General features: G+C 33.2%; 3 protein-coding genes across 3 annotated transcripts; 1 reads left to right on the plus strand and 2 right to left on the minus strand.

Moving 5' to 3' along the window:
* Positions 1-2,502: 2,502 nt before the first annotated feature.
* LOC110997995 (prefoldin subunit 3) lies at positions 2,503-4,176 on the minus strand. The gene is made up of 4 exons (XM_022266401.2): positions 4,014-4,176; positions 3,564-3,806; positions 3,316-3,470; positions 2,503-2,956 (listed from the first exon to the last, which is right to left on the minus strand). Exons 1-4 carry the CDS (start codon positions 4,074-4,076, stop codon positions 2,869-2,871), a joined length of 549 nt encoding a protein of 182 aa, XP_022122093.1. The 5' UTR covers positions 4,077-4,176; the 3' UTR covers positions 2,503-2,868.
* Positions 4,177-4,320: 144 nt separating this feature from the next.
* On the plus strand, positions 4,321-5,104 carry LOC110997996 (guanine nucleotide-binding protein subunit gamma-1). Its single transcript, XM_022266402.2, has 2 exons — positions 4,321-4,479; positions 4,553-5,104. Exon 2 carries the CDS (start codon positions 4,640-4,642, stop codon positions 4,850-4,852), a length of 213 nt encoding a protein of 70 aa, XP_022122094.1. The 5' UTR covers positions 4,321-4,479; positions 4,553-4,639; the 3' UTR covers positions 4,853-5,104.
* On the minus strand, positions 5,095-7,736 carry LOC110997994 (DNA fragmentation factor subunit alpha). Its single transcript, XM_022266400.2, has 2 exons — positions 7,069-7,736; positions 5,095-6,765 (listed from the first exon to the last, which is right to left on the minus strand). The coding sequence occupies exons 1-2, from the start codon at positions 7,545-7,547 to the stop codon at positions 6,651-6,653; spliced, it is 594 nt and encodes a 197-aa protein (XP_022122092.1). The 5' UTR covers positions 7,548-7,736; the 3' UTR covers positions 5,095-6,650.
* Positions 7,737-12,988: the final 5,252 nt, after the last annotated feature.

The following is a 12,988-nucleotide window of genomic DNA, read 5'->3' on the forward strand; positions in this document are numbered from 1 at the left end:
AAAGAATTACAATTTTAAAATATCATTACTAAAATTATACAAACATGCTACCATTTGCTTTAATACACGCTAATGAAATGAATACTACTGTACATTGTACACTGGATGTCTGGCTAGGTACATTTTCAGTGTACATTATCCTGATAATTTTTTGTGTAAATAAAGAATTTTTTAAATTTAATGAAATGAATGTTACTTCTATCGTTTTAATAATATATGCACTTTTCTAGCCGACATGCCTGTGTCACTGGTATAAGTATCGCCACGAGTAATGAGCGCTCACAGAAGCCGTTTTTTTGGGTCCGATTAGCGGTACGGGGTGAGGGACGGAGAGACGGCGACCGCCGACAAGCGCTAGCGCGTAATTGGTCAGGTTTCGGTTACCGCGCTGTGTATGGTCGTCTCTGGTCCTCGAAGTACAGCTGTTATGCTCTTAGTTTTTTAAGTTTCGTCGCAGTAAAAATTGTTTATAGTGTAAATAGTTTTATTTAAAAGGAAACAGATATTTTAGTTGGTGGTTTAAAGGATGTAAAACACACCTCAACTGAGACTGAGACTAGAATTTGAAATAAATTACTTACTTAAAATAAAGTTTTTTTTATTGTACTGTAAAGTTACCTACATATCTTGTAATGGGAATATTAGATTAATTTACACTATACCTATTTCATTATGCTTATAGTTCAACGCCAATTCCAGGGCCGCGCGGCCATTAGACCTTGTCCAGAAAGGGCGAATTCGTCGCGATTCCCTCGCGCGTATGTTGCGTCCACAAAGTGCATACCAACGGTGCGGTGAATTTGAATTTGAGTCTGGCGTAGTGCACGCGATTTACGCGCGTATTTTGAATTCGCGCGATGCTTCTGGACGCGATATATCGGTGCCTAGTATCTCACTAACGCGCGTATGAATTCGCGCGAGACGATTCGCGGCGAATTCGCCCTTTCTGAACAAGGCCTTAGAAATTTGGTGCGCGACTGTACATGCGCAGACATCCCCACCACTTTCGGCGAGCGATCATAACTCGTGGCGTTACCTATATCATAATGCATTCGCTTGAATAATGCATTAGGTATGCACGCGTGTAAACATTAGATAATCAGCGTCAATTTAGAAATCTTTCGTGATACAGTGACGCAGCTCGATTGGTGTTGACACTTGTAGACTTGAGTACATTTAGCAATTGAGCATTTTTAGAACTAGTGTATAGCTGAGGCACTGTAGTTGGTATACTGACACCAAAACGAGTGGCAAAGATGTCATTTTTGAAAATGTGGAATATCTCGATGACTTACTATAAAACGTAAGAGATATATTCTGAACCACCCAGCGTCCTCTACCATATTATTATCCATCCATCCACTACATGATACATCTGAATAAAGGGAAAACTTTATTCAAACGATAAAGATTAGGTAACTAATTATTATTTAGAGAATGCGAAGCCGGCCTTGCTATTTCTTACCGAGACTCAGATATCCTCACCGGCTAATACTTGCTACCTCTCCTACCCGGGGTAATAATTGAAACATTCATTTGTGCTGCGGGCGGTAGTTTGCGTGTACGTCAGAGGATATCTGTTCTCCTCTGGACGCTTGAAGGTCTTCAATCTGACTTTGCATCTTCTACCGCAGTTACCATGGAGAGTGTTCTGAAGATTTGTTCCAATTAATACCTGTAACTGAGTTTCATCATTGGACGTCTAGGCATAATAGGAAATTCAACCCGTATCACCTCGACGTCCGCCATTCCACAACTGAGCGTTTTTCAAGGCAGTTTTTGCCGCGCACCACCACTTTGTGGAACCAGCTGCCCACTGAAGTGTGTCCACACCAGTGTTCGAACCAATTAATTCGACTTAAGGTCCTTCATGAAAAGAGCGTACCAATACTTAAAAAATCGGCAACACACTCACGAGACCTCTGGCATTGAGAGTAGATGGGCGGCGATACCACTTAACATCAGTAGCTAGTCAATCGCTCCAGGTCACTGCTGCTACACTTTAGACCACACACTACTACTAAAATAGAGAGCTTCAATTGTATTGTGCGTGTAGTGTCCAAATAGAATGTCTAAGACCATCTACCATACTCCCATTACCATTATACCATTGCAGGGTAAAAAATCCAACTCTGATGGGGCAGTCGTAACTGGCTTCAAAGATATTGTAAACTGTTGACAGACTGTTTTGTGAGCAATGAGCTACTAATAAGATGGCAAAAAGGCATAGTTAGCAATGGTACATACTTTGATTATTTAATTGTATATTATAAAAACATTGTAATATAATGATATTTATTGAGGCATTAGTGTGATATTGCCGCTAACCTACAGCTTCAGAAATGAGGATTAGAGCTAAGTGTGACTCCCATTTATGAAAAAACATAAGTAATAATTGTTTGCACTTTGTTCATTTCAGAATATCACCCTTATCTTTGACTCTAAATCTGAGGATTAGGATCCTAATAGAATACAAGAATCTGCAATAATCAAGTCAATTAATAAATTTTGAAAGTTATAAATTGTTTATTAACAGAACTTAAATCTATCATTCACTGAGTAATTGTAATACATTTTTAAGCTTATATCTGAATAGGTAATAAGAAGCCAAAAAGCAAAAAGTGAAGGTTAATAAAATCAATTTAAAATAAATAGTACATTAAGCTGAAATATGTAGCATTATTTGTTTGAAATTTGTATAATTTACATTTGTATGATGTATTTAGAAATATTAACTCTAGAAAAGCAAAATTCAAAATTTAAAAAAGAAATTAGGAAATTCACAAACATATAAGAACAATTTGCAGATGACAGTCCTTTTTTTAAATTGAAATTCTGTTTAAGAGTTAATAGTCTTATTTCATCAAATTAACTTGAAGCCTTGGCTGCCTGACGCCTCTTCACATCCCAATTATAGACCCGAGCCATATTTACCTCTGTAGTGGTCCATTGATCTCTGTAATGTAAGAAACATTTAAAGTAAAGATTAAACTGTAAGGCATATAAGCTATAAGTCATTTAAAAAACTGTGCCAGTGAGTTGCAACTATTAGAATTTGCTATTGGCGTATGTTGTGAAGTTAGAGAACTTTATGTGAAAAAAAACTCTAATCATTATTCATATTCAGTGGCTTGTGGAAACAGGATGTTAACACACCTACAACACACCTACGTAAACATTTATAATTCAGTAAATAAGAATAAATATTACATATCTTTTAGTATTAACACTTTTTGCTGAACTTATCTTATTTCAATCTATGAATGTTTCGCAAATTTATGTTTATTAAGTGCTTAAGAATATTTCTAGAAGTACCTCAAGAAGTCCAAATCATGTTCGACATTAGCAAGATTTTTTTTAGCAGTTGCCATGTTTGTTGTAAGAAGATTTTCAGCATCTTCCAAAGTGTATTCAAGCATAACATTAGCTCCAAGCCACAAGCACACATTGTTTGTGGGTGGTACCTCTGCCTAAAAAGTTAATTAAGATATAATTATAAATATGAAAATTGATTGACGTGACAAGCAAAGAATATCATTTAAATACCTTAGTTAGTTAGTTACCTTAACAAAAACCTGGTCACTGAGCAAAAACTGAGTTTCCATTGTTTCCTTTTGTGCTTTTAGCTTTTCTATCATTTCAAGAGTACGAGCTAGGTCCGGGATTTGTTCTCGCAATCGCCTCCTCTTTGTGTTTAAAGTGTATTCCATAAATTTATATTTTCCATGCTGTTCGTCGAGTTTCCGAAGAACCTTTTCTACTCCTTCAGAATTTTCAGGCATACTCATAAATTCGTCAACATTATCCTAAAAAAAGCAATTTACATGGATCAATAGTAAATTCGATTTTATCTATATATATTTATTTATGATTTTCTGTAAGTACTTATACTATTCTTGTATAAAACCTGTGTATATAAAAAATATTCTATTGCATTATATTAACAGATGCATATAACCTAAAATAAGATTAACAAATTTTATAGAAAATTCCGTTTTTATTAACATACTTACAACAAATATTGCGTCCGGTATGCCGGAAAAAGATTTTGTATTATCTTTTGCATCGCCTTCCATTTCTTTCTCTAAAATAATATTAACTTTATATGACTATTAATAGCGATTTGATTTGAATTTTGATTCCAGTCTACAGATTTTGAATTTGAAAGCTTTTCTTGTCGCTCATGCCATAGATAAGGCTGATAATTAAAAATACTTGCAGAAGTTTGGCTGTACAGAATGACAGACTTTCTAAGTCGCGTTTTAGCCAAGTGAAAAATCGTACTGCTATCTGTATATCTACCTTTACTTTTAGATATGTGTCAACGTCAAAGTGTCAAAAACTAAAGACGGACAATGACATTGACTTGGTGGATCTTCATATAAAAAATAAATTGCTTTTTCGATAGTAATAAGTTAAGTGAAACTTGTTTAATTTTAACTCATAATATCGTAGAGCCCCTAAGCACCGGCTATTTAGGTATATTTCTTTAAATTTGTGGAGGACATGTAATCCGTAGTTCTGTTCAAGAAACTTGTGCTTTTATTTGCAGATCAAGGTTGTAGTGAAGACTACGCCCTTTTGTTATACTTTGTTGTTTGTGTTGGCTGTCAACATAGGCCTCTCAGATACTGCCGTTATGGACATGATGGTGTCAACATTACAGCAACAGCGAGCTGTTACAGAGCAGCTGCGGCGGGAAGCTGCAATAAAACGTATTCCCGTGTCTGTCGCCGTAGCGGATATCGTCAGATTCATAAGCGATCATGAACAAGAAGATTGCCTTCTTGTAGGCTTTACTAGTCAAAAAGTCAACCCATTCCGTGAGAAAAGTTCTTGCACTGTTTTGTAAAATATCTGTGCTTGGTTATTTATATGGATGCTTGGTATTTTTAATCTCACTTGTATTTGAAACAACAGGAATTGAAGCTCTTTGTAATATTTCAAAATTTTATTTTTCTTCATAATGTAAACTATTTTAAATGTTGTGAGGACTCAATAAACAATTTATCTAAATAAACAGGTGTTTGTTTTATATGGCTTTTAGAGAATTACTGAAATTCGTATATATTGTAGTTTTATTAAAAATATTTATAGACTTTAAGTTCTTTATTTTTGTGATCTACATAATTATACATCCTACAATTTTACAGACTTATACACAAACATTGAAGAAGATTGAGCAGTTTGCATACTAATCTATGTTGATAATACTAATATTTAAAATAACTGCTTTACATGGGGATCCATATATATTGGTTACATTTTTATTGCAAATTTATTGACAACTAATTTAAAAAATAGTAGTCACTATTATTACTTATTATTGGTATTGTATGAAGGAATAGTATAATTTGTTTATGAAATAAGTAATAATTTTAACTACAGGGAGTGATATATTAATTGAAATGGACTTTTTATATAAATACAATGTATAGATTTTTCTTAAAGATTATCTAGATTTTGTTGTCTTAGAAGCAATGTTATAGTGTTTTCCAATGGTTTTATATAATTTTGAGTGATAACTATATGTTGTGTCTACTTGGCTGTTAATCTATTTTATTTAAAAACAATACCATATAATTTAAATCAATAAATTGACATACAGAATTAAACAGTATATTGGGAGAGTTAACACCTAAGGTAATAAAAAAGGGACTAAATTTTTTCAAGTTGCAAGCAACAATAAAGACATCTAATTCTTTAAATTCTAACAATACCAAGTTACAATTCCTTGATCAATGAATTCTTAAGATCTAAGCAAAAGTACATTTTTACGGCAGTGGAATCAAGTATGGGTGAAACTTATGTTAAACTTGTAAATTGTTGAGCAAATTTGGAATTAAATGAATAAATCTTAAATCTAGGGGTAAAACGATATAAAAAATGAAATTTATCAACTATCAGTCTTTTAAATTGATGTTGATTATCAACCTTATCCCATTTTTTTCTCAAAAGTTTACAAAAAAAAGAAACAAAAGCCTTACCTTACTGAAAGAAACATACTACTGCCTAGCACATTTATTGTTAGGTATGAGATATTGACTTTACCATCTAGCATTAAAAATAATTTCAATATAAGCAGTGGTAACACTAAAACAAAAATAAAATTACTAATACATAACATATGTAATGATATTTAAGTTAAAATATAGCAGACAAATAAATTTGAAACGGGATATATATATATATACTAATAATACAATTTAAAAACAGTGTTCATGTTACAAACTGCTTTTAAAATAACATAAAGAATTATGTGTTACACTGATTATATTATGGGGACACCAAACTACAATACAAAGGTGTAAAATGGAATTATATACCTACCTATCATTTACATTTAGAATGACCATACACATTCAATTACAGCTCAGTTTCATAAGATTAGCTTCTTATATTATTTACTACTGCACTTACAGCTATCCTAAATAATGCAAATCCTGTCATTTAAATAAATTGTATAATGTATCTAACTAAGGATTTTAATACATTCTATATAACTATTAGCATTTAAACAAGGCCTCTTTAATTTTGGTGTTTTATAGGTATAGAGATTTAATGTATAAGTCTTTGTAAACTTTTGAGATACACCATCCCATTAAAGAAATTAGTAAGGGTTATACTAGGGTTATCCAGTAGATATTCAGTTACACACGCTCTTGGCTTGGTGGTGACACATCCTCAGTACCATTTGATACACTCTGATGGTATAACTTCAGTAACTCCATTGCATCTTGAGCTTGTCTTTTCTCAAGCAATATTCTGTAATTATAAAAATTCTAATATAATATCTTTAAAGCCAAACCTGGTATCATAATAACATATTAGGAATAGGCATATTATTTGTATGCTTTTTCTTCCATGCTGAGGTACTTCCTGTAGAAAATGCTGTTTTAAAAAAAATGCTTATAATTTTTAGATTAAAGATATATATCTTATATAACTGAACAGTTTATTCTTTTGATAGTTTCCTTTGAAGATTTCCACAAATATTAATTCTGTATTTGTATAAAATTACACATAGCAAGTCTATAATTTTAAATTATCAAACATAAAAGTAATTACCTTCCAGAGGCTTCCTTGATGTGTTCTAAAATTATTCTGTTGTCCCTGTCTGTCACAATATCAGATAGACTATCTGGATCCATATCTGACAATAATTCTAAATCCTGACCACCTAACAAAGAAATGTGACACAAATTGTGCTGAAGTCGTCCCACCAGATTTGCCACCTGCGATTTATCTCCAAGAGTAACTTCATCAGTTTGATCTAATGATACTTGACATTTTGGCATATTAGGTGCCCACTTTTCAGTTCCATGTAAAATCATGAGAGAAGTATCGGGATCTAAAGTGGAGAAGTAATCCTCATCATCAACCTCAGTACCATCGCATTCCAACACTACAGTTAAATTTTCAGTGGGCAAACCAAGCTTCTCTGGAACTTTAGTCAATAAGTCTTCTAATGTAGAAGCCACAATTCCTTTCTTCTTTTCGCGATTCACATCACATATTTTGTATGGTTTGTTTATACCGTCCTCCATTATGTTAGTAGACCTTATACTTTGAGAGGAGAAAGAGTGAAGTTATGTGAACAATTTTTTATCCAATCTTCATAATATAAATAAATAACAAAGTTCAAAAATCTACAACCTACACGGCTCGGAATTCTGCAAAAACTGATTAGAATTTAGATTTTAATAAAAAGGGATAGGATTGACATTTGACAACTCTAAATTGTTATTTTTTATTTGACATTTAAAAACTTCGTCGCCGGTTTGTAATAATGTTTTTTGGAACAATTGGTTTATCAAATAAAATGTCTAATTGTAAAGATTCACAATATGTTCACTTGCCGATTAAGTTCACCGAAACATCAAAACGTACCGCTATAGAGTCAAGCGACCGTCTCGCGTAGCATCAACTTGCTGAATGTTCAGTCATCAGTGTACTAAGTAAGGGTACGTTCATAAGCCTTAGCGTAGGACATAGTAGTACTTAAGTGTCTGAAAATCTGAATAAATTTTGTTAACTAAGTTACGCGCATTATTTATATTATATAAGTACGTTAAATTCGTAACTACTAGATTTTACCACATTATAAAAATAAATAAGTAAAATATTATTCGTGTTATATAATAACTAAGCAGTAACTATATTTTATAACAGCTGTTTAACACAATTATATATCTATCAACTGAAAGTATATATAACAAGATCAATTATTACAGAAAACCATACGATTTTTCGCGTAACATTTTTATTCTTAACAATATACATATATGCAAATACAAAAATAATAGCCCCATATACTGAGACGTATATCAATAACGTTGTCGTGTTGCAGGAAAAATTGATGAAGATTGAAAGATCACTGAAGGGCAGATAATGTTGCCGGGGGTCACATTCGGTCACAGCATGGCGCGACGGGCGGGGATCAATAAAGCCCCTGCCTCCCTTTTTACCCCCTCTCTGTCTTCTAGAATGCACTTTACACCGCTTACCTCCACCTGCTATCTCGTCTAGTCATAATTTAAAGTTATGTTAACTTGCCTATTATTTATTATAATGCAACAAGCTGCTCGCCATTAGCGGTCACCGATATTACACGCCCAATTTTTGCGGCGGCACTTTATAGCAATAAAATGTTGGAAAACTTTTTCCCAAAATGGACACAATAATAAGTGTTATTAGAACACATTTTTAAAAGTAAACAGTAATTTAATAATGTAAACCTATAATTTTAATTAGAATTATGTAGTTTAATCATTTAGTTTTAGCAGAAATATCTCATCGTCAGTGGTGTATTACTTATATATTTTAAAGTATTATATTTACAATGATTATGTATCGTTTGGTATCTGATGTCTATTTTATCTTTTATTTGATATTTAATAGTAATAATAAAAATATATTGGGACCGCCAAAGCTGACTAATACATTTAAATTTGAAATCTGCGTGTTTGAGTTATTGGGAAGTATGAACAAAGAGATCTGGACAAAGTCTTTTTAGGGTGTAAGTCAACTATTCTTCAAGAACTCGGTTTCTTTGAACCTAGGGGACATGCTGGACGGCGAAGGCCAAGGTAATTTGCGATACCAGAACCAATCTGTTGCACAGATCCCATAAAGGTGTTGCCCTTATCTTTATATGTTCGCAGATTGAGTTCAAAATTACGATATTGTGTAATTTTTTTTATATTATCGTATAAGCTTAAATTATATTTGTATTTTTGATAAGAAATACTTATTAAAATAAGTTCAGGTCTCAAAAACCGTGCATTACAGGTTATAATATACCAGAGGTAATTTTGCTAAGTTAAGTTTTTCTTCGACCGTGATTTATACAAACTGAATGAACGAAATCTGAGTACCGCTGATGTCACGTGGAAACATATTTTTACTGCTCGAACGTCGATGAATAAGACGCAGTTCACTTGTAGGAGCATAAGGCTTATGGCTCATTGTAGGCCCCCATACGTACATATATACATATGTGAATTCGAATAACAGCCGTGCACCAACGGTGTTTTCTTTCCATGTGCGCAATTAGCACCCGCAGAAGCAAAATATCGTCAGGAAAACGGCTAGCTAAAATACCTAAAAAACCGAGCGAGTGCTTCAGGCAATAAAGGCTACTCCTATCACTAAAGCATTGTGATCACAAAACAGATTTAGAAGCTGTTTGTTATATAATAATAATCTATTTCAAGTTTATTTTACTGTAAAAGCTTATATCTAATTGCACTAGTTATTAAACAAAATTAGTCAGGTTTATCTCACGGTAAACTATGTGTGAATCTGTTTTTCAGCATACAGCGCCCAACCCCTTAAATATATCAGACAAAAACTCTTAAAGGGCTATATTGTTAATAATGCTGATTTTTAAGTGAAGAAAGCTTTTAGATAAATTTATTAATAAATTACTTCGAAATTATTCAGGCCGCGAAAGAGCCAAATAGCTTTTCTTATATATTAAAATATGCAGGTCCTCGTCGCTGCTACATATCTTTTGCGTGTAAACACCAGGTGAATAACTTTATAATAGGCAATGTAACTGGGTCAACAATTTAAAAAATATCATAGTGAATAATAAAATATGTTCTACAGAACTAAGACAAGATTTATCTGTTCGAAATTTAAATATTGTCCGGATAGAAGGCTTTTACAGTGTTAAATAAAACTTTCCGCTTACATTGACTTGGGAAACAGGAGGTAAGTGAACCATAAAATCAATCCATTTTTTTAATTTTATTTATTAAGAAAAAATCAATAACAACAATCAATCAATAACATTGTAAGTTTCGATTCGATTGTTATGTTTAGTAATATGAATTAAATTATTAATAACTTAATAATAAGATGGATTACTTTAAAAAAATCATTTTAATCTATTCAACTGGTAACTATCAAAGAAAACGATTAACTAAATTTTGTTAAGGAAAACTTAGCAAGATCTTCCATCATTAGACACCATTTTATTGCGTTTAAAAAAGTACATCTATAAATAACTAGATTTTTGACTTTTATGGATGTTTGTATACGTTTTAAGTTTGCAGACGGTTATATCGTTGTACATATCTTTATGTGTTTGTAACTCCTCCTATTCGGGTGGACTGTTAACAAAAATGGGTGAGGATTTGTGAAAGTGCAGATTTTCAATTACATAGATGTTCCTTCGTATTTAAGACGTGTGAACAGGATATCGTCGGGTCTTAATATTGCGTAATAACGTACAAGACGAAAATATAAATAGTAAATAAATATCAATCAAGCAATCGTGGACCCAAGCATCATTACCAATCCGTTATGGTGGTTTGGGGATTCGCAAAATTTCCAGTGTCGCTTTACCAGCCTTCCTATCTTCTGTCCATAGTTCAGCAAATCTCATAAGTCAAATTTTAAGGGCATCCCCTTCAAACTTTGAGATTGCTGGCTTGGAAGAAGCTAGAAACGCTTTCTTAATTGCATGCCCAGGTCAAAATTTTCCATTTTCTCTAAATTCACAGAGGAGCTGGGACGACATAGACAGTAAAATGACTTATGACAATCTTTTGAGCCGTAGTACAGGTTCAGCACGTGCTAGGCTTTTGGCCGTGGGTACGCATGAGGCCGGCTATTGGCTTCCCGCTTACCCTTCGTCAAATACAGGAACATTTCTTGAACCTGACACGCTCCGAATCGCAACCTGTCTGCGGCTTGGGGTACCGGTCTGCGCTCCTCATACTTGTCCCTGTGGCAGTGATGTCGACAAACTAGGACATCACGGACTATCATGTCAAAAAAGTGCTGGCCGCTTCTCGAGACATGCCGCACTCAACGATATCATACATCGGTCCCTTGCCACCGTCAACGTGCCTAATCTACTTGAGCCGACTGGAATTGCTAGAGACGATGGCAAGAGACCGGACGGTATGAGTTTGATTCCATGGAAGATGGGTCGGGTTTTGGTATGGGATGCCACCTGTTCAGACACACTGGCCCCTTCCAATCTTCATGGAACTAACAAGAGAGCTGGTGCGGCTTGTGATGCGGCTGAAAAAGCTAAAGTCTGCAAATACAGGGGTCTAGGCTCTGAATATGATTTTGTCCCATTCGGTGTCGAGACCCTTGGTCCGTGGGGTCCTAGCGCATTAAAGCTTTTTAGGGAATTATCAAAAAGGTTAGTCGACATCACAGGAGAACGAAGAGCTGGCAGCTACCTCGCACAAAGAATTAGTCTAGCTATTCAAAGAGGGAACGCTGCTAGTATCTTCGGAACCTTGCCTAAAGGGACTCCTTTTAATAATATTTTTTAATAATTAAATTTTAAGGTTAGTTATTAGATATATTTTTAGTTTGTAATTGTATATTAATATAATTAAATAAAATATTTTTATTTTTAATAGTAAATTCTCTATTTATATATTGATGATGATTTTAACAGAATTATACGAAAGTTTGAAAAACATCTATAGTCTTATATATTAAATTCTCGTGTCGCGGTGTTTGTGGTTAAACTCTTCCGAAACGGTTTTCCCGATTCTCATGAAATTTTGTGTGCATATTGGGTAGGTCTGAGAATCGGACATCTATTTTTCAACCCCCTAAATATTAACAGTAATCCACCCCAAAAATTTTATTTTTCAATTTTAGATTAAAAAATTTTTTTTTTATGATAAAAGTTTATGATAAGTAAATACATATTATCCCTAATTTGCATCCCTCTACGATCAACCCCTATTTTTATTTTAATGATATATATGGCAAAACGACGTTTTCCAGGTCAGTTAGTATAGTATATAATTATATGTTATGATAAATAATTAACGGTACTTTGATGGATGCCTGTGACTGATGAGATGTATCGTATCATATGTTTTTTTTGGACAAATGGGCGAGTATCTGAATTTACCTGATTTTATTTTGAGCGTAATTCTGTTGAATAATAAATAAAACAGAATCAGAAATTATATGCTTGATTCACGAGGTAAACTTAGATCAAAAGGACCGAATCCGACTGATATTATTCCTTGCGGGAATTTTTAAATATTCCGTCTAACCTTTTCAGTATTTGATCCCTGTGAGAATTCGTCCTTATATCTATCAACTTTTGAGTAACTTCACTGAAAGGACCTTGATGAATAACTGAAATATATAAAATACCACTTAATCACTTTAGTTCACAAATGCCCGACATTTGGTATTTATTTAAGTAAATTCACTTAAATTTAATTAATGGCTAGAATATTACTAATATAATAAATATAACTAGTCTGGCCATAAGTTCTGTTACAAATAAGAATGCATTATTTTAAATAAAAAAATGTAATATTATTAATATTTCTACCTACACATTTATTAAAGGTTCAGCAAATAATAAAACAATGTTCTATTTTAAATAGCCACCTTTTGCTTCAATACAGACATTTAATCTGTTTAGCCACGAATCTATCGATTTACGCACTTTTAAAGGAAATTTCGCCACAGCTTACTCCAAAGATTC

This window comes from Pieris rapae, chromosome 3 (assembly GCF_905147795.1).
Source record: "Pieris rapae chromosome 3, ilPieRapa1.1, whole genome shotgun sequence".
Lineage (NCBI taxonomy): Eukaryota > Metazoa > Arthropoda > Insecta > Lepidoptera > Pieridae > Pieris > Pieris rapae.